The 22,869-nt window shown below is 35.9% G+C and overlaps 1 protein-coding gene across 1 annotated transcript in view; it reads left to right on the top strand.

Annotated features, from left to right (window-relative positions):
• The window catches only part of Cad87A (cadherin 87A), a 266,762-nt gene that overhangs the window by 237,287 nt on the left and 6,606 nt on the right, over nucleotides 1-22,869 (top strand). Inside the window, 11 exon segments of the mRNA XM_018457631.1 lie at nucleotides 5,911-6,168; nucleotides 11,344-11,478; nucleotides 15,845-16,037; nucleotides 17,308-17,618; nucleotides 19,574-19,729; nucleotides 20,260-20,447; nucleotides 20,535-20,697; nucleotides 20,977-21,415; nucleotides 21,655-21,846; nucleotides 22,023-22,276; nucleotides 22,687-22,819. Coding sequence (XP_018313133.1) covers nucleotides 5,911-6,168; nucleotides 11,344-11,478; nucleotides 15,845-16,037; nucleotides 17,308-17,618; nucleotides 19,574-19,729; nucleotides 20,260-20,447; nucleotides 20,535-20,697; nucleotides 20,977-21,415; nucleotides 21,655-21,846; nucleotides 22,023-22,276; nucleotides 22,687-22,819 — 2,422 coding nt within the window.

Below are 22,869 nucleotides of genomic sequence, written 5' to 3'. Positions count from 1 at the left end.
TAAGAATCTCAAGCATAATGAGGAGTAATGGTGCAAAAAGTTTTGACGTTCTAACAACCAGTTTCAGTGTCCTACATAATTATTGGTCCTATGATGGCCCAACAAGATTATTTTCAGATCTGCAGCTGGTTAAATTTTTTAAAGAATGTACACATATCGAAAAGCAAGTTACTAAATCTTAATATATATTTATTTGAACACTACTAAATAAATATTTACTTAATAAAAATGATAGTTGAATTAATGATACTTGTACTAAATGAATACATTTACGTTTACATTTAGTAAATGTTTATTTAAAACTATTCAAATAAATATTTATTAAAATTTAGTTTTTTTCGGTAAAGTGATTTCATAAAATAGTGATTTTATGAAATAAAAAATCACTAAAAAACATTATTAAAAACTCTTTGTATTTTTAATTTCATACAATTATCAGCTGAAACCAGAATCCGGCGTAGCAAATCAAATGCAGCGACCCAGTTGTTCGTGACACATTCACCACGCAAGTGTGTATCGATAGTTTAAACAGCGAAACGAATCGAGTCGTGTCGATTGTCGGCACCGTCCAGGATGGGTTGAGGAAACATTTTTCGAAAATTCTGTCAGGCAGCAGAAAGAAACGCTTTTAAGTAATTTCAACATATCCCAGCCGTGCATCGCGTGATAATAAACGCTGTCGTTCTTTACATTCGGTCAACCAACCTCGCAGCTGGAAATCTTTCCGCCCAATGCAACTCAGAGACGGATGCAAGGATGAAACCCGTAGTTTCATTCCAGGGAATTCATCCCTTGCCGCGACCCGCTTATCCGCGCTTGACCCACCACCGATGTCACCGGCTAGCCGTGTTATTTCGAGCGTCGCATTTCGCTGTCCGCATTTACGAAAAAGGTCCAGTGCGGTTTCCAAGGGTTTACGATAAGGTGTTTTGCGAGATCCTCCGAAATGAAAGAAACAACTTTTTTCTTTTTGTGAAAACTTCGCCTGCAATTTCAGTTTGCTCATAGTCTTCGCCTGAATTCAGATTCGTTCGCGGATTCGCCGTAAAAATCGAAAGGTTTAATTTTTCGTAAAATTTAAAAACAAGATAGATTTTTTTCCAGAACCATAAAGGTGCATTGAAAGGAACAACTATTTTTTTCTTTTTGTGAAAACTTCTACTGCAATTTCAAATTTCCCCGTAGCCTTCGCCCAAATTCGGATTCGGCGTAAAAATCGAGAGGTTTAATTTCTTATCTTTCATAAAATTTAAGGTCAAGATGAATTTTATTAGAACCACAAAGATGCGGTGTCCCGATTCTACACTAAATTTGGAAGATATAATTCGGTCTCTTCCGAAAAAAGGATATTAAACTCTTGGAAATATATGTGTACTCTTGGATGTTTTAATGATTTTACAGATTGACAGATTGAGTTTCTTATTTTTGCACTGACAATGAAATGAGATATCCGATGTAACTTTTTATTTAGAAACGATTATATAATTCACGAAACGGTCGAGAAGTTCGCTATTGATGACAGAAACGGAGCATCATAATTTTGTCCTGGTAAATCTGATTTTATTTCCCGTTTATTTTTACTTATTCCTTATTAAACATTGGATCGCGATGCATTGTTATTCTGTATACACCACAACTAATTTTGTAAGGCGCGAATTTGAATGTGTCAATTATTATTACTCTTACTCCCACAAACGGATGTCGAATTATTGTTCCACCTCCAGCGAAACGGAATACCTTGGTTGAGCTCGGTACTCACGCAGAGGAAGCGGCGCAGTTAGTTAGAAAGTTGAAATTACGGTGTGCAAATGTTACGTGCGTGTGCGTATGTACCCCACACGTTTCGCACTATGCGTCGAGTTTCCGCAAAATCGATACGATTGCAAACAAAAATAAATCAGTGCATCTCATCTTTTCTCTATCATTCTTTATTCCGAGTCGTTCATTGACGATTTCGCGAGCATTATCGACATTACACTTTAAATTAATAATACATATTAAATTAATAATACATGTTAAATTAATATTATCACAAATCATATCCAATTTAAATTACTTTTATCATTTGTATAGGTCGCCACTGCTACCACTTAATATGTCATTAATTTAACTAAAATGAAATTAAATAATTTATCGCAAGAAAATCTAAATTTTACTGAAATTTACTTTATTATTTACTAAAATGTTAATATGAATGTTGTTTATCTTGAAACTAATCTCAGAAATGTAGTTAGTGATTTACATTTTGATATACATGGAAGATAAAAATAACAAAATAACAAATGTTATTTTTAACTCAAGGAATTGGATTACTATTGCTCTTTTGATATCTATTAGTGAATTTTGTCTACACTGTTAAATTTATAATATCAAATTGTACTCAATTTGAGTTATTTTTAATCATTTCTTTAGGTCATCACTATTCCTACTCAATATATCCTTAATTTAATTAAAACAACATGGAGTTAAACAATTTAGCTCAGGAAAATGTAGTAAATTTAACCGAAATTTAATTTATTATTTACTAAATGCATAATTATACGTTAGTATAGATATACGTTGTTACTTTAAAACTAATCATAAAAATATTTTTATACATTACATTATGACACACAAAAATAATATGGAAATTAAAAATAACAAAATGTTGTTTATAACTCAAGGGATTGATTTATTATTGCTCCTTTCGTACCCAACAGTGTATTCTGTCTATGCGATTATTCCGCGTACGTCATTATCCGCCTCGCTGGAAATTTTCAACGTTTGACGTTGTAATTACTGGAAACACGGCGAGTATGATAATGCCGATGCTACGTTACAGTATATTATCAAGCGCGTTATAATGCGTTGCAACTCGCACGCCGTTGTTAATCACTCTGCCACATTATTGCAGATGTTTATGATGTTTATTCAACGTGCAGCTTCTCATAATTAAGTAGTGAAACTATTGCCGCCTGATTGTGTTCTAAGCCTCTTTGAACGTTCTACAATTCGCGTTCAATTTCATAAATTCTTTTTATAATTATACGTAATGTGTTTTTATACGTATATATTTATAATACACGTATATTTTTCTGTATAGATAAATTTTAATATATATTTTATATATATTAAAGTGCGTACTTCAAATGTTTTTCATTTTTGCGTAAACATAAAATTATGAATACGAATCAGATCGCCTAAAATGATCTTTCATAATAAATATAATAAATATAAAACATAAATGCAGTTCATACAGCAAATTATCCAACTGCAAATGATTTTCTTTTGTAATTTTAAGTAAAAGATTCTTCGTTTGTTTAAATGTTTGTAACGACCAACAACGCGACCGATTTCGACAAGAGAATTCGTATCTGCATTTGCACTGTAATATGTTGGAAGTAAATTCAACTTCGTCATCAGGTGTATCGCCATTATTATTGTTCTCCATTGCCATGACGCCTTTGGGAGATCTATCTACCGCGTAAATATGTATATATTCTAATGCATGCGCAATTGGGTACACGTACACACTTGACAAGAACTTTGATCCATCTTTTCACCCTCGACCTCGTTAGTTGCTACTAAACCCTGGGTGCTACCCACTTTTCCATCTTTTTCAAACTTCTATGCAAGCAGTATCTACTCGAAACGACACTTCGCAGCCTTTGTATTTCTTTTTTTTCTCCCTAAATTCCTTTCGAGCGTTTCGATATTTTCAGCAAAATTGCTGTATTTTTTGATTTTACATTATTTTCATTGTCCGTTTAAAACATAAGATTATAATAAAAATAATATTTAATATATATTTGTTTCTTTAATCATATTAATTTATCAGAAATAATTAGAATAAAAATGTACCTTTGTATTATTTTACAGAGAAATATCTTGTTTTCGAAGCTGCTTTTCTTCTTGTCATTTTTCGACAAACTTTGCAGAGATCTGAAACTGTCTACGAAACTTTTAAAAAGTCGTTTAAAGATGCAGACTTGGAACTGTTTTTTCAATATTAGGACTTGGCTCGTTCGCCTCTTCTCAAATGAAAGTCTCGGTACTCGACTGTATATTCGTGAACTTGGGAATATTCCAACATAATAACGAATTTATCCATCGAGGAGCAAACGCTCGGCACGTTTCTACGGTAACGTACGTAACAATACGCGTGATAAAAAATACATTCATCAAAAACGGTCGAATTTCTTGTAACAATAAAGAGGAAGAACGCGTGCGTCTTGAAATCCGGGAGATGGCGGATTTGTTCCTTTCTTCCTATACAGAGGGGCTTCCGTCGCACAAATCCACCAATAAAGCTGGGCGTTTACCACACTTGCTGCGACAACTCCGACTTTCCTTCGCGTCGAGAGAAGAAAACTCCTCGAGATGGTCCAAGCACGGACTTGCGAAGACCCGTTCGCAAATGATCGATCTTGTAAAACGGTGATGCTCAAAAGTACGCCCCTTCACGTATGAATCGAGGCACGTTCGAGATCCGTGTGCCTTCCTAGGCTTCGTAAGGGATACAGTAAAATTCCAGTCGCGAGAAGGAAGTTCCTGATCCCAGCGCACGTTTGAGATCGTACGTGTCCTGGCACACGCGCGTGTGTGCGATGTCAAATGTACTAGATACAAAATACATGTTGTATTAAGATCTGAACGATTGCAAAGGATATTTAACACTTTGACTGCCTTGTCGCCTTTAAACGAGTCTCTGCATGGACTCTGTCACTCAAAGATAGATAACGATTTTACTTACAGTCAGAAATTATTTTATTAAGTATTTATAAAGATATCGATAGAAAATAATGAAAAAATTATTTGTATAATATAACTAATTTATTGAAAATCAATTATCTAAAATTATAATTTACATTATTAATTTGAAATTGAAGTGTGCGTCGTTTTTATTTTCTAGATAGATGCAAAAACAGTTTAATATTGAATTAAACAGGATTTTTATGATTCTGAAACTTCCGAACTTGATTTTCGATGGTGGGGAGTCCAGCTTAATAGGCGTTTCTGAAGCATATTTTTATTATCCTAAATATAAAAAAAATTACTATATCATGAAACACATTTAGTTATTTATTGGAAAAATATTGTCTTTTCTACTCTTATTTTTATGTTAAATTCAAATGAAAATAAAATACTAATTACAGAGAAGAAATTGGCAAAGCAGATTTTATTTTAAAAAAGATAATAGTAAATAAAAATAAAAGGATTAGTAAATCTAGACTAGTTCAACGATTCAACTTCTTTTCTTATTTAACTCTTCCCTTTATTTCATAAGATTTTTAATTGTTTTGCACATTTTTAAAACATTCAATTCGTAATTAGTTAAGGAAGCCAGGGAATTTCCAATATTTATCTAATTTTTTTTTAACGTTAGTGATATAAATAACTATTTTTGCATATCAGTTATTCAATTGTGATTTTGTAGGATATATTATAGAGCAATATATTACTGTCTTTTGCATTTTTTCTTGCGACATTGACATAGGAAGATTTTTTTTTAAATTTACTTTAGCGATAATGTATCATTTTGTATACAATCTCTACTTCTTGAGTTTGATCCTTTCAAGGCGTATGATTGAAATTAGTGTGGCAAGTGTTAGAATTTAGGCGAAAAGTGAATTAAATCTATAATTTGTAAGACCCGCTTTAAGTACGATTTTATCCTTGAATTATAAAATTAGCTCGCTCTCTTGCTCTGAATATTTAATTTAAACGTATAAATTGGACGATGCTTTCTCACGTTTAAGGACAAAAATATTAACGATCTCGAACTTAGAACTAAGAACACTAAGCGTCAGCCTTCTTATAAGTTAAATCTAAACCCTCTTTATAAAGTTTAAGGTATAATTCCCACGAAGTCAAAGCTTCGAGCTCGATTTTGCAACATTTTACGAGCGTTCAACGGTTTCTCTTTTCCAGGAGAACGATACGATACGTTTCCGCGTGACGCTGGAGGACGAAGTACCTGCGGGACAGCAGCCGAACATCGTCGGTGTGGACGCTTACGTGATTGTACTGGATGAGAACGATAATCCGCCGCACTTCCTGGGTGTGCCATATGAGGCGGTCGCCGAGGAGGACACTCCGGTCGGCTCCACCATACTTCCGGGCATCAGGGTCGTGGACCCTGACCTGCTGGGCGACATTATAGATCTAACGTGCGTCCCGCAGCCACAGGTGAGTCATTAATACGCGTTAGCGCGCGCGGTAATGTCCCGTGAAAGATATTTTTATCTGGTCTCTCCCGACGATCGAATTTCTTGCCGCCTTTTCTCACGTGGGATTTTCTCCCGTGGAGGAAAATTTCAACCGACGAGTCGTGTTTCCGTTCTGATCCACCGTCTTGGAAAATCCGTCGTTGATAGAATTACGTAGAGAACAACATACTTTCTTTCTCTCTCTTTATCTCTCTTGACTTAATATCTTTACGAAGCGCACTTTCCAATAAGAAATGCGAGATTTTTTCTTACTTCCCTTCTTCCGAACTGTTGATCGAGTAAAGGCGTAATGCGGTTTGACAGGTCCCACGTGGATTCATACAACAATCTTCTTGCTAATATTGCTATATTATACTGTGTATGTTAAAGTGACTAATCGTCCGAAATTAGGAGAGACAGTTACAAATTTTAACTCTTTATCCCATTTTACGATGCATTCTAAATTTTATCCCAAATTAAAGATATGATTATGAATTGTCCCTTTTTTAAGTATAAAAATAATAAGTATTTAAAAACCCAGATATTATTCATAAAATATGTAGGGTAGAGCGGGGCTCTAGTTGTGACACTTTTTTTTTAAATTATTATAAATCTTCACACAATTATGATACATTAATGGTAAATGCTTTAAAACGTTGCATGTTCATCTGGCTCAATAATTAAATACTTATAAATCCTTAATATATTTCGTAATTAAGAAAAAAATGACGTTATTTACAAGGATGCAAAGTGGACCAATATGTCCCATTTATGGGGCATGTCGAGCGTCCTCGAAGGATAAGTGAGCCATTAAGATAATCGTTTAATGAGATTATATTTTATTAAAAACATGAAAGGATTATGTGTATATTAATCAAATTTTTATTATTTGCATCTTAAATATAATAATTCTTTCTTTTTAAATGCTTTAATTAACAAAATTAGAAAAACTCAAATCTTTACTCTTTACAATAATAATTAAATGTAAAATATATGTTTAATCATAGAATAAAAAGCATTGATAAAAACAGATTTCATTTAAGCAGCTGAGTTTAAAAGGTTAACTATGAGATACTAAAGCAATTGCTTTTGTATTTATTTGAACATTCTGCCTCTCTATCGATTTTCAATCGGCATCGATTAAATTATTTATTCTGTCGCAAAATATAAACAGACAGTATCCGGAAAAAGACGGTATGGAAAAAAGAGGTTAGGAGAATGAAAAAAAGAAATGAAGAAAAGGTCTCTTCTAAATTCGTTTTTGCTATCGCGTCTGACAGTCGCGCGAAAGAAAACAGATAATAAACAGACTATGAAAGAGGGAGTTGTTTTCCGCTCAAAGGATTTATTAAGAATCGTCGTCGGTCGTCGTTTCGGTCTCCTTTACGATGCGACGCGAGCTGCAGCATCAAGGATACAACGGCCGCTATCGTTGAGATACAGTTGGTTGCACGGCGGATAAAAGATGTACAAGTGCCGGTGTTTCACGTAAATGAAGAGAGCTCGGATGAAGTGTTCCCCTTGCCCACGAGACGAAGCGAAGCGAAGAGAGACAAGGTGGAATATCGGCGCTGAGGCGCTTTGTAATTCGCAGTTTTCCATTAAGTTATCCACTCTCGTATCCTGTAATAAACTCAGAGGCAGAGCGAAAGGGAATGAGGGAACGCGCCGGACTCGCCTCGCCTCGCCTCGCTTCGTCTCACAACGTCGAGCAGCACGCCCGAGGGAGCTGAGGACTCGTCGACGACGGAGGCACACGGTAGCCAGTTCTCGTAGTCGGACTTTCGCAATCATCGTTGTGGAGCCCGATGTTAACCCCTGCGGAAAACGCGTGGCCTATTTCGCACAAGCGAGCGTGTAGCGCTCGTATAGCCAAGCGCGTTCGCAAATTTAATAATCGTTCCGATGCGTAAGCGGAAATTTTATTACCGCCGCCGCGTAGAATTTGAATTCCAGTTTCTTCGCCAACTTAACCAGCGATATAATTGGGTTTATTTGCGGTATTTGTAAACGAGATACTTGTCCCACTAATGATTAGAAATGCAAACGTGCGTTTAAGTTAATCAATTTTTTAAAGAAGGAAAGAGGGATGTTATAAAAAATTCAATATTAATTTTCGTTTAATTAAATTTTAATAGGTAAACATTTTTTATAACTGTTAATGAAATACATAAACAATATTATATTATTATATGTATAAATGACTAATAACACTTAATGTATAATATCATATGAGATCACAACAAAAATTACATCAAATTATGAAATCACTTCAAGATTTATTGGATTTTTCTTTTATATCTTATACAGTATAAAACGTTATTAAAATTAGATAAATATTTCTTATTGTTCTCCATTGAATTAAATAAGATTGAGAGAGAGAGAGAGAGAGAGAGAGAGAGAGAGAGAGAGATTGGTCTTGAAACAGAACATATAAATTTGAGTTTATATATTCTTACATTTAGATTAAATCTTTACTTTAAGGGGTTTGCGGATTATCGCCGTGTTGTGATCCATTGCTAAAAGCATTAGCAATGGATCACGACACGGCGATAACCCGCAAACCTTTTAGCACTTTTGAAGAAAACACTCGTAAAAGCCTCAAAAATATAAATCTTTACCCGATATTATATAAATTGCATAATGCTGGCGCTATAGCATTTGGCGCGAAACCGTGCTTGATCATTTTTATTCTAGATTTAAGATTTTTTTTCATTTAAGAATAATATATTCTCTTTTCAACAATAAATATGATTGTTTCTATATCGATCCTATTCTATGGTAAATCGAAGAGTAATAGCATTGGATTCGGACATTTTTCTATGACTGTGAAGGTCGAGAATTAAGCAGAAGATATGTTGCCTTTAAAATAAAGCTACATTACATTTTAATCTGTCGATTTGAAACGGAGAGGAAGTATCGTCAGCAACCTATCTTACACAGATATCTGAAAATGTTGTCTTTTTTGTATATTTTTATTTAGTACAAACTCAATTCAGATAAAGCGCCCGATAGTAATACGCCTTGTAATAAGGTTTTTGTTTTATCGCACATCGCACAAGTCTATAAAATTTAAGTCACGTGCGTGGATCGTATTTACAGAAAGTTATAACATGTTACCGTGGAAAATTGCTGCTGAAAACCGCTTTCTGCTTAGGCTCCCATCATATAACGTGCAATCGGTAATGCGATACGCGTCGTTTATTTTACAAAGTGGCACGAAGAAACACCCCGAAAATTCGGTCGACGGGAAAAACAGCGCAACGTATCGCTTTCGCATAGGCGCTTTTTTTCACAAGGGGAAAAAAGAGAGATTCAATTCGTATATCATCTCACGACCCGTTAAAATTATCTACCTGCAGCCTCCTGGTTTCATCCCCTTTCTCTCTTCGCACCGGCTCTCTATCTTGCATCCCTTCCTCTCAGGAAAGACGCGCGCGGCGGAATATTAGTACGTATAACGCACCACCCCCTATGTCATATCCGCTCGATAAATTCCCGGTCGGAGCCGTTAGGCGCGACCAATAAAACCGTAAAACCTTTTAACTAATGGCCTGGCTTTACGGCGACAAACTTTAATGCCTCCCCCGTTTTTCGTTATATGCGTGCATATAACGCTGGCCGAATGGTGTGATTGCGTTCAGTCATTAAGCGTAACTAATGTTTAGAGTGTTCAGGATACCAGTGCGCGAATCATCCGCAAAACCAGAATCAACGGCGAAATTTTCCATTAACGATCCGCAGAATCGATAGCTGACTGAACCACTTGGAGTAAATATGAGATTTGTTTGAAATTTATTATAAATTAGAGACACGCTCATTTGCGTTGATTATTTTTGATGATCTAATTTTGTTTGATACGAATTACTTTTAATTAATCTATCAGATATTTCTCATTCTTTTTCTCTCTCGATGCACACGGATGATAATGGATTTTTATTTTTTTTTTGCGGTAAAATTTCGGGATTCGTATTAATATTTTTTATTTATTTTGAAGAGCCTTGCACGCCATGAAAATTGTGCCAATAATTTTGTATTCCTTCAATTTCTTTAAAAGTATCTTATCCATCATTGTATTCTATATAGTTTGCTTCTGTTACTAATAATTGATTGGTATAATAGACTAGTAGCAATCACAACAAACCAATTTGTTGTCACATATTTACAAATTACTTGTTAAAGGTACTCATGGCGCGCGCGCGCTTGTTAAATTAACAAAATCTTTTCTCTCGGTGTTAGATTTACCAAAAATTACCTTGGATTACCCATAATTTCGTTTAGATTGCCGCTGAATTATCTAACCCTTGTATACAAAAATTACCTTAGTGATCAACCCCTCGGCTTGAACCTTTTTAATTTCTCGCACCATTGCGGTAACAAGATGACCGACCTTTGGTATTAGTTTTTAATTCGTGACAAGATGACTCATTTATTCTGTATATTTTATACAACTATAGTTCACAATTTATAATATGCGTTATTAGTTAATTATACCTATATTTTTTGCATTGAGAAGGACCGAAAATGTCGGTTGAAACGTCTAGCGGATTAATTTAGATGAATAAATGAAATTTGCTCATCAATAACCGCATAGGCTCTTATCGGCTTTTTGATTCCTTTTTATTGGATTTTTTATTTTAATATTTTCATTTTAAAATAACTTCTAGAGAAGTGATTTTATGGAAGCAATATCGTTTTATAATTAAAATCAGAGTGAAAATTCAATACAATTTAAACACAATATAATGTAAGTAATTTTTTTACAATTTTTAAGAGACTTTTTTACTTCGTGTCTCACTTATTTTTTTACTTACATACTTAAATATTTTTTCTTCTTTTTATCTTCTCTAAAATTTTTGCGGCACACTTGGAGACTCTTTGCGGCACACCAGTGTGCATACCAGTTAAAAAAGCCTTGCGTGAATTTGATAAAACATTCGTGTAGAGCTTTTCATAAGAGGTCCAACGAAATAATAAGACGTCCCAACTTAAATGAATGTTCAATGTGATAAATCGATTAATTAACGCTATAAAAGTTGCAAATACTTGCCGAGGTATCCCGCGCCGCGCGGTTCCGCGCGTCATTAAAATCACGAATACGATCAACCTTATCACGGTAACTCATCCTCACGATGGCGACCAACTTTTGTTGCAGTTTCTGGATGCCTGTGAGAAGTTCGGCATCGTCAACGTCGAGAGGAGCCAGAACACGTATGTGGGTGCCCTGGTATTGCGGCAGCCCCTCGATTACCGGGAGAGGCCTTTCTATCAGCTATTGCTCCGAGCAAGCGTGAGTATCTCTCTCTCTCTCTCTCTCTCTCTCTCTCTCTCTCTCTCTCTCTCCCCTCCCCCTCTCCTCTCTTCCCACAACTCTCCCTCAATTCGTGGATTGATTCTAATTATGCGCACCGCGAAGGAAAGCCAAATACCGGTCCGTTTCTCGCAAACATCGGATAAACCCTTCCGAGATATCAGAGTCGTGCAAAGGGTTTTTGGGGCCCCAGTGCAAAGTAAAGATAGGTTCCTACTTGTTCGTAAAATTTATAAAATTAAAAAAGTTCCTAAAATTTATAAAATTAAAAAAGTTTTGAAGAGTCTAGAAAATATAATATAATAACAAGACAATATATAATAATTAAAATTATAACGGATCACGAACCACCAATTGTGTACCTCTGTTATAGAAAGCTAAATAGATAAATAAAAGCCAGATTAGGTAAAAAATTGCATCACCGATTTATAATTTCACATTAAATTTTACACATAAAGATTTGATTAAATTTAAATTATTTTCTACTTTTATGAATTATAAGTGAAATGTAAATGAATATTATTTGCATGTGCAAATTAAATTAAATAGAAATTAATTTAGATAGAAACAATAGATATAAAATAAATCAAGGAGAAAAAGATTTGTTAAAACAACTGAAAACTTTACTGATTCAGTAAATCCGTAATGTACGGACAGCCAGTTTTCTATGTTACAGCAGCAAAGTACAACTGAATAAAATTAGCAACATGATTGCAGGCAATCATCGTTGTTATAATAGTACAGCACAAATTTATTAATACAGCAAAGATAATTTTCTATTGTTACGTTAGTAATTTTCTTAAGATAATTGCTTACAAATATAATTTCTTTGTTGAATCCATCAAATCTTCTTAATTAGATATTAAACTCGCTATAGCTTTGTTGAACCATTCAATCTATTTCTTCTGTGATATATTTAAGTGACGTTAATATACAGGCAAGTTAAGCAACAAATATTCGACGGATTGCAAGGCTTACAATAAGATTTAATTGCAAAGTTTTACAGGCAATATGCACATGGATGTTCTCAGAACAAAAAGAATAAATAAGGAGAGAAATCGAGTTAGTAATCACATATGAGTGCCATGTTCTTTCGGCCAATGTAAGGGATATAAATTAAATCAATAAGATATGAGAAATTTAAATACATTAAATATTTTAATAATTAAGAAAACAACAAAGTAAACTTTTTATTTTTCCTTTTAAATTATTGCAACAAGTAAAACTTTGGGGTTTCTTAGCACTGGAGGGGGGGGGGCTAGTGCTAATGCATGTTGTGCCCTCCCCTTTGCACGGTCCTGCAGGATGTGCAACCGTAACACCGAGATTGCGGGAGAATTCGGGATACGAGCGAATTTGCGAACTAACGAGGACGCGAGAATGACGTACCGGACGTGCGTCGGACTTGCATGTATCTGTTGTCGGCCAGTTTGGCTTAAACACCAACCATCCCGTTCAGAGGCGAAACGAGCGATTCTCGCGGCAGCGTTAATTAACGGTTGAACGTTTCTCGATAATTACGTCTATGACGACGTTTAAACAACATTTCTGTATCTCTAGCTTTGTTCGCGCTGCAATAGTCTCACTTTGATAAATTGTATCTGTTACATATTAAACGTAACTCTCTTTTAATCTGAATTCCTTTCTTCCGTACTTATGCAGCACGAGCTCTAAAGCCGGTTGGATCGAAGTGCTTTCTTCCACGGAGAAAGGCCTTCGTATTATTTAAAATGAACTCCGTGAGCTCTCGGCGAGCGTGAAAAACACTATCGAATTTACGTGACTTCAAAGGATTTACAGATAAAAGGCGATGGACCTGATATTTGGAAATCGGAAACTTCGGTTACCTCGGTTACCCTTTGATTCCCATCGACGTCGTTCCGATGCATTAAAATACATCGTAAACATACGTAGAAAAAGTCTAAGCTCGCCGACTTTCCGTACCAACTAAAAAAAAAGCGATCAGGATTTACTATGCGTTTTCATGCGCGAAAACGTATCCCGCGCCGCAAAGCGGCAAACATTGAGCTCATTTAGATTTTACATTGCGAACGTGTTCATATGATCGATGCGGTTTTCCCACCCGTACATCGATTCTACGGTATTTTCTTTTCGCCGCAATATCTGAGGAATATAACGCGAAATTGAAGAAAAACAGTAAATATTTGCTCGCCGTACGAAAGCGCACGAGCAATGTAATGGCACGTTTTCTCATCGCACATTTAGCGTTAAATGCGAGTCTCGTCTCTCGTCGACGCGTCGCACCGCAATCTTTGCATCAGATACATAGGGAAATAATAAAAGGAAAAAAAATATGTGTGAATCGTCGACGATTGTAGCGACTGAACAGCAGACAAAGAGTCTCTTCTTATATTTTCTGTTTGAATTTAATATCCTTATGCAATATTTACCGAACATACCTTGTAATTACGATTACCATTTTTCAACTAGTGGAGATTTTCTATTGGAGATCGCGGCTCTTTTGCTGGAGATCTATTATCATATCGAAGATATAACAGCACTGAGAGAAAAAAAATGGTTGCAGTTACTATAATTTGTAGGTTATTTTTTGGAGCTACTACACTCTAAAATCTTTGGAGTGAAATCTCACTCTTAAAAATTGACAATTAAGCCACTTTTTTTTACAATGTTGGTTCAATTGTCATTCTTTAGAATTTCACTTCAAAGATTTTAGAGTATATATTTATAGTTGTTTTAACCGTACAAATATAGTTAATTGTGCTATTAATAATAGTCGCATACACTGTTTGAAAATTTTTATTTTTTCTTAATATATTTTGTTACGTATTACTATCATATAAATAGTAAGAAAAAAATATTTATATTTACTATAATTGTGATTGCATTTACTAAATAAATAAAATGTCTATTTTATTTACTCTTTTGATATTTTTTTACCATATTAATATTTGAAATTACCACAATTTATAGCACAATTTTTTGTTTGAGAGAATTATCATGGTTATTATTACCAACATTATAACCATAAACCTACCATAGGATCTCCTCTGATTATAATTATTTTACCATGTAATTGTAATAGTCATAAATACCAAACACTTTTCTCTCAGTGTAACATTCAAATTGCTGAAATTGAAACTTTCATATTTGAAAGTTTTCCGGCTTCCTGCCGAAAACATATTTCCAAAATGGAGGAAAATCAACACGTACATTAAAAAAAAACTAAAAAATAAAATGAAATTTTGAGCGATTAAACGGAGATTTTTTCCATGTATCGGAGATTTGATAAAAAACCTAAAGTCTCCAGTCGAAAACCGGAGAGATGGCAACCGTGCTTGTAATCCAAATAAGAAGTATTATATACGTATTACGATCTTGGAGAACAGATTTTCCCGGCCATTCAACCCCCGCGATAAATGGCAGTCTGGAATTAAAAACTGGTCGAATCGAAAATCACCAAAATGTTCTTACAGCTAAATCGCAGACGTTGTCGGATTTTTCTCTCAATAATTGGAGATTCTCGAGGGACGTGGAGGATTAATTAATCAACGTCGTGCGCGCTTTAACGCGGAACGTCATCCTCGCGCGTTCACGTGTGCGAGATAAAGAGATAATTGCGGTTAGTTGCGACACTTGGTGTGCTCGTGAACGGCGAAAAGCGAACGAGCTCTTTCTATATGAGAGCTGCGGAGATTGATTTTAATTACGCGTTCTCTCCGGAAGCGACCGAAGTGCCGTCCGTTTTACTATGCAAGAAGACTGTCTCGTTCGCGATAGTGCGCATAATTACAACGGCGAAACGAACGGACGCGTAAATTACAACTGTAACGACTCTGCGAAATAAACCATCGCGATAAAAGTCTAGTTAAAAATTTTATACCTTTTTATTTCGAAGGATTTACTTTTTCCTCATTAGAACGCGCAAATATTAATTATTAATACAAATAATTGTGCAAGCCGCCGATTTTGTTGCCTTTGAACGTTCCGATCTCGGAATGGACGGATCGTGTCCCAGATTAACTTTTATTACTTTAACAAATATATAAAAATTGTTAAGTGATTTTGCATATACTTTAACATCTTTAGAAAGTATTTATGAAGTTGTGTATTTAAAAAAGTTATAACTAATATATAACTAATATTTAACTAGTATATATAACTAGTATATAACTAATTATTTGTTGCTCGTAGTTTTTCGAAAAAATGAAATGTGCAGGACACGAATAATCCAATCGTGTGTACTAAGAGTTAAGAATACGGAGATTTGGATTGTACGTTGCGAATGCGGTGTCGGATTGAGTTGCGTGTCTGAAACCTTCAAAAAGAATCGCAATCAACTTGATCGTACGAATTTTATCTACAGGATGGCCTGAACAATGGTACCACCGGCGTCGAGATCAAGGTGGCGGACATTCAGAACAGTCCGCCGGAATTCTTGGATTCCTTAACAGGCGTGGTACGTGAGGACGATCCTATCGGGACCCTCGTGATGACCGTAAAAGCCCGAGATGGCGATAGAGGCATGCCGCGGAAGATGATCTACGAATTAGTCACTAGTGAGTGTTTAATTTTCTTTCTCTTTTCTATTTAAATCATACAAATGCAAATTCGTATTCCCATCCGAGTTAAAGTCGAACTAGGGTCGATTTAACTGCATATACGTGAATTAAGCAAAGATAATTTATTATAATATAAAAACAATTTAGATGTTAGGCAAATATAAGACAACCGCACCTAATATGGCTTATCTAAGCTTTGTGCTTTTTTATAATTTTTTGCTGAGTCCAAAATTGAAAATTGATGCTCAGATTTTTAAGAGAAAACATTTTTAAACATTAATTTAAAATATGGGGCATTTTCAAATATTTACTTAGGTGCCCTGAAGATTTAAAAAAAAAGTGATATTTAGGTCGTATTGAGTACACATGTACTCAATATGACTTAAGTATATGTTTACCTCTTTTTTTATAAAAAAAAGTGTTAGAGAAATGAAAAATGGATTTAACGTTACTCTTATAATTTTATAACTTTTTTAACGTATGATATATTTATTGACATGTAAAAAGCACAAAAAATCATTTTCTAAATAATTGACTTACCTACTTATCTACTTACCTTTTCGATGTTTAACAGGTGAGTTAAAATCCATGGTCTGAAATACTAAAAGTACCAAAAAAAAAGCATTACAATCGATATGTACACACTTATTGTCAGTATGTCTAAATTGACCATATTGATTCTATCTTACAAAGAGCTTTCTTCTCTTTAGTTATAAACAAAACGTAACGAACATATAAACGGTACTAAATACGGTGTCGTAAATAAAAAATTACAATAATATAAACTGCGGAAATTAATAACCATCACTTGATAGTTATAAAAAGCAATAATTTACCTTTGAAATAATAGATCATGATCACGACATTCTGCATTTGGCTTCACTGATGACAGATGGACAAATTAAGCAATTAACTGAGCAATTAACAAAAGTCACATCGACAGCCTGTAAGATGGTGTTATTTGTCGAATTGTGAAACTACCTGATGAAACTACAAACAGTGAGAGGATCATATTGGATACAGTTACCTTATGATTAGACCTTACGAATCTATTTGTATTTAGTGTAATAGTATCCAGTATAACAGCTCTAGTTTTCATTGGTAGAAAACTTCAACAGATACACGAAACATAGAATTTCGTAAGAGTCATCATTTCGGGTAAAACGATTCGATGAGATTACAGAATTAATTATGGCGACACGAGCTTTCACGTACGACAATAAAAGACTTTTACGTCACGAATGTCGAACGTCTGTCTTTCTCACAGATCCATTCGATTACTTCCTGCTGGACGACGACACGGGCGAGCTGAGAACGGCAAAGCCGCTGGACAGAGAGGCGCTGGAGAACTCAACGGGCGTGCTCACGCTAATTGTGAAGGCCCGCGAACTGATCGACGGTATACCCGGGAACGACAAATTGACGGTATCGACGGCCGAGGCGACCGTGACGATTAAGGATGTCAATGACGAGCCGCCCACGTTTAATCGACGCGAGTATAACATCGAGATCCCGGAGAACGTGCAGGACGGCACGCCATTGCCGCATCTGGACATGACTGTGAAAGATCCGGATGTGGTGAGCACAGGACCAATTCATTACCGTAAATCAAATCCGTTCAACTTTAACTCTGGTTCCGAATTGCAAGGTTATCAATGCAAAAAATCTCACCGTATTGAATTTTTTTGCATCGACAGCCTTGCGTTTCAGTTTTGAAGCTGAAGTTGGATAGGCTTGCCATAGATGTACCTGTCGTACGCGCTCGATCCTAAATGCAGAGCATTTTTCCGTGCGCTCTCTCTCTCTCTTTCTCTCTTTCTCTCTCTCTCTCTCTCTCACACACACACACAATTCTCGGGATGAAAATGGGACTGGAGCCCGCAGCATCCCGCATCCGAGCGCAGCCAATAATCCGGTGAATACCGCTGTCATCGAAAAAATCAAGGGTTAATCCGGCGATAAATGCCTTTGTTAATGTACATAGCATTTACATTAATGTATTCGGCTTTTTGTAAAGCTCCCGTATGCTCTCACGTAACAATAGCGAACAGTCGGAAAGGCGTCGGGCGTGTACAACTCGGTTATTAAATGCCCCCACATTAATGGCAGTGCAAAATGGAACGGCAAGGATAAATAATTCATGATGCATTATAAAGCTTCAATCAAATATAATTATTATTTTATCGCAGTCGTATTGATCGTTGGATGCTACTAAACGTATTTTCATTGGTTGCATTTAGCAGAAAGGAGGAACTAATAAAGGAACATTCTAAATTGCAAAAATGATATCAAAAAGCTAACGTTACCAGTCGAAAGATCATGTTTGAAATAGGTATTTTAGATGGTCGAATCTTAGGATTCTGTATCTGGTTTGGGCTGAAACATGTTTGGCCATCTTAATTTATATTTCGAGAACATTTAAAAAAAATTTTTTCAAATAAAAATTGTAAGGTATGTTTGAAGAGAGTCATCAGATGAACTTACCTTATCATAAATATACATATAATCAGGTTGATTTTTTTCTCATTGAGTCCAAAGTGAGTCCTGAGCTCAAAATCAAAGTATAGCTCTTCTAAGGGTCTCTTCAAATCTTACAACTTTTATTTAAAACATTTTTTTTTAAACATGCATTGTTCTCGAGATATTTTGGATCTAATAAGGGAATTCCACGAAGTATTAAACTTTGATTTTAATGAAACTTTGTATATATATATATATATATATAGGTTCCTTATGAAAGGATGAATTTAGAAAATATTAGTTGCGGCGAAAAAACGGTTTGAAGGCATGAAATCACCCCTTATATAGCTAACGCGGATTTTAGCTTTTTTCGTTGTATCTTAAAAACTTCGAGATATCAAAAAATGTTTTATACAAAACTTTTACGATAAGAAAAAAATTTTTTTTATTAAAAAATTGTTTATTACAAATATTATTGACGTAAATAAATAGAGGTAATTTTATTGTAAACCTTTCGTATAAAATATTTTTTTATATCTCGAATAATTTTCGAGATATAACGGAAAAAACTCTCTCTAAAAATCGCTTTATCACATAAGGAGTGATTTCACCCATTCAAACCGTTTTTCCGCTACAACGGACATTTTCTAAATTCATCTTTTTATGTAACATATATATATATATATATATACAAAGTTTCATTAAAACTAGAATTTATTTCGTGTAGTTCAGTTGTAAGTTAAAATAGCCAAACCGTTTCGGCCCAAGTCGGATACAGAATCCATAGGATCTCAAGATTTGATCTAGATCTCAAGATCTGAAACTATTTCAAACGCGTAATCTTTCGATAACGTTAGTGTTTTGTATCACTTTACAATTTGGAACGTTCCTTTGTAAGGGAAAGACCAATCACATATTAAAGGATTTTACAACAGTTGCAAAGCTGCTTTTTCTGTTGAACGCAGATTAATCTGTTGTTCCGCGAGTATAAACCTTGCTCTTTCGATCGCGGGAGATCCTATCCCGCACACATCTCGCGAATGGGACTAAGCTCGTGGCATTTTCACTTTAAGGGTTTAAACTCCGTGTTCTCCTTGCGACTGGAGGATATAACGGGTGCGTTCACCGTGGAACCCGTCTTGGCGACTGGCAGCACGTCTGTGAACATCCGCGTTACGAACGGCTCGCTCGATTACGAAAACCCTAATCAACGAAAATTCATTATCCTGGTAAGTCAGTTGAAGGTATTTACCTCTCTCGCCTTTTTCAATTAATTTTAGAATAAATTAAATCAATAACTCCTTCAAAAGGAGAATAATTTTTTCTTCATACTGAGAAAAATTTCTGGTTGAAAATGAACGAATCGGAAGATTCTGATCATATCAATCAGAATTCTAATTATCTCGACTAAAATTATAATAGATTCAATCAGAATCTTCTGATTTGTCCTGATTTTCAATCAGAATTTCAATTAATGCAACTAAACTCTTTTTTCAGTGAAGTGATGTAAAATAAATATTAATAGTATAATAAGTATTAATATAAAACATAAAATGTAACGTAATCTGGTACGTGAAAGTAAAATTCACTTGATTGTTAATAATTAATTAATTAATTGTTTCATATTTATTTACAATTTAATACAATAATCAGAAAGATATCAATCACGTTTCTCTTTCTCTTTCCGAAGCAATTAATTATATAAGCCGATAATGATACGCAAAAAATAGACGTGCGATGTGGTGATTATCGTTATCAGGTCATTGCCGAGGAAGTCCACACGAATCCGAAACTCTCGTCTACGGCCACGGTAACGATCTCCATCACGGATGCAAACGACAATGCTCCTTCCTTCGGGAGCCCCACGTATACAGCTACAGTGTCCGAGACGGCGGCCCCAGGGAGCCCAATTATAACGATTACGGCGAAGGATCGCGACAGCGGGCGGTAAGGGCTCGTTAAGCTCGCGCTTTGTACCGTGAGACATCAAAGCACGTTCACCCTTCATTTACGTTGCAATTCTCTGTTCCGCAGCTTCGGTACCGCTGGCATAGTCTACCAATTACTTGGCCAGGGCGCGGAACACTTTGCGATCGACAAGAAAACCGGCACCATCACCGTCGCACCTTGCCCGACGCCCGGCACTTCGCCCTGTCTGGATTACGAGCAACAGACGGAGTACTTTCTCACTTACAAAGTAACCCTCATAATCACGATATTAATAAGCCTGATAATATTATCATATTTGAAAAACGGAAATAATATCTATATAGTTCTAACTGATCGAAGTTTATGATTCGGTCAAATTTATTCTCTAAAACAGGAACTTCCGTTCATTTAGAACAGGCCTGATCTAGAATATATATTTTTTAACGTTTCGACGTATTTATTATAGAAGATTTTATAAATTAACGAGCAAAAACTAAACGTAGAAATTTTGTAATTGAGCAAAGATTCAATAAACATATTTTTTTAGGCGACAGACGACAATGGGGAAGGACAGACAACGAGCGTTTCGTTGCGCATCAGTCTGGTAGATGCGAACGATAGTCCACCGCGCTTTCTACAGGACAAGTATCGTGCGGTAGTGGATGAAGGTGCAGAGAAATTCGAACCCGAGCTGAAGGTGCAGGCGCGTGACAAGGACAAGACGTCCAAGATCACGTATGCTCTGGTGGGCGGTAACGAACTCGGCTTGTTCGCCGTCGATCCGGATACTGGCGAGATCACCATCAAGAGCCCGGTTGACATGACCAACGCCACCCACGATTGGATCGGTTTAACCATACAGGCGAGCGACGGTATATTCGTCGACTCCGCACTCGTCAACATCACCGTCCGCGACGTTAACAACAACGCGCCCATGTTTCCGCATGACATATACACGGCCAGCATCGCGGAGATATCGCCGATCGGTAAGTATCTGGATTATCTAGATTAGGCTTAACAACGATCGTGCGTGTCCCCGGATTGCGCAATTACGAGCAATCTCGAGGGTGTAATCAAGGTCACCGGATATGGGATATCTGCTTGGAACGATGCCCGTCCGCTAAGAGAACTTTACGTTCTAACTGCGAGACATTTCATTACCATTTACCGAACTAATCTCGGCAATTAAGTTGACTGTGGTAGTTGACTGTATTCGTCTTTTCAGGAACTGTCGTGGAGGAGGTAACCGCGACGGACGCTGACAGCGGAGTTAATGCGGAGTTGGTTTACAGAATACAGAAAGGAGCTTTCGACGATTTCACCATCAACGAAACCACCGGCGTCGTCACAGTATCCCGAAAATTGGATTACGACGAGAAGAACACGTATCACGTAGAAGTCATAGCGTTCGACAAAGGTAATTTTATCATCACGATTGGTTGGAAAAATTAAACGGAAAATAATGGTAGTATTAGTGTTAATACACGCTCTGCACGAAAGCTAAATTTTTTACTTTGCGAAGCGCAATTTAACGTGTCGCTAAAATTGTTGCAATTGACTCCATGCTCACTCGATTCTTGCGTTTTATTTTAGGAACACCGAGCCTGACCGGAACGACGACGCTGATGATCGAAGTGGAGAACAGTAATGACAAGGCACCGTATTTTACGCCCGAAACGCAGTTGGCCGAAGTTACAGAGGACACGCCAATCGGCACCGTTTTCACAACATTGAAAGCCACAGATCCGGACAGCACGAATCTCGAAGCTTTGAACTTCGCTATTTCCGAGCCAATCACCGCTATTGATAGAAATGGCCAACGCGTCAACGACAGCAAATCTTTTAAGGTACGAGAAACGTTTTCGTTTTAACTCTCATTTCGAAAATCTTTTTGATCTATGTAAATTCGCGTTCTATCCACGTATATGTATAAAGATTAAAAAAAAATGTTTTTGTACAGATAAAAGATCTATATTATTCAATTTTCTAAAACATAGTAAATAATTAATACGTTTGATCAATTGTATATTTTATAAAGCATGTGATTTATAGATAATGGCTGCGTTTAGCAGAGAAAACTAATCAGTTAGCGCTTAGTGATTCTTTAATATAATTGGTTCTTGCCTTTAGTTTTTCACTGGATCTAAGTATAGGAACCAATTATATTGAAGAGTGTGTGTGTGTATGTGTATTGTATTATTTTTAAAGTATTTCCTTATTTTCAGCTAACTTATTTTTATCATGTTTATTTTCATAGGACTTCTTCGCAGTCGATCGCGCTACCGGACAGGTTTCTGTCGTTCGAGCTTTGGATCGTGATATAGCGGCGACGGTAAGCGTTACGATTGTTGTAAGCGATACCACGGCACCTACATTGCAGCAGGGACGAGGTAAATAATATATTTTTCCATAAAATAATACGAAACATTATGTGTCATTT

Source organism: Mycetomoellerius zeteki, unplaced genomic scaffold (genome assembly GCF_001594055.1).
Source record: "Mycetomoellerius zeteki isolate Tzet28-1 unplaced genomic scaffold, Tzet1.0 scaffold114, whole genome shotgun sequence".
Lineage (NCBI taxonomy): Eukaryota > Metazoa > Arthropoda > Insecta > Hymenoptera > Formicidae > Mycetomoellerius > Mycetomoellerius zeteki.
The sequence above is the reverse complement of the archived record's forward strand: the minus strand, read 5'-3'. Positions and strand labels throughout refer to the sequence as shown.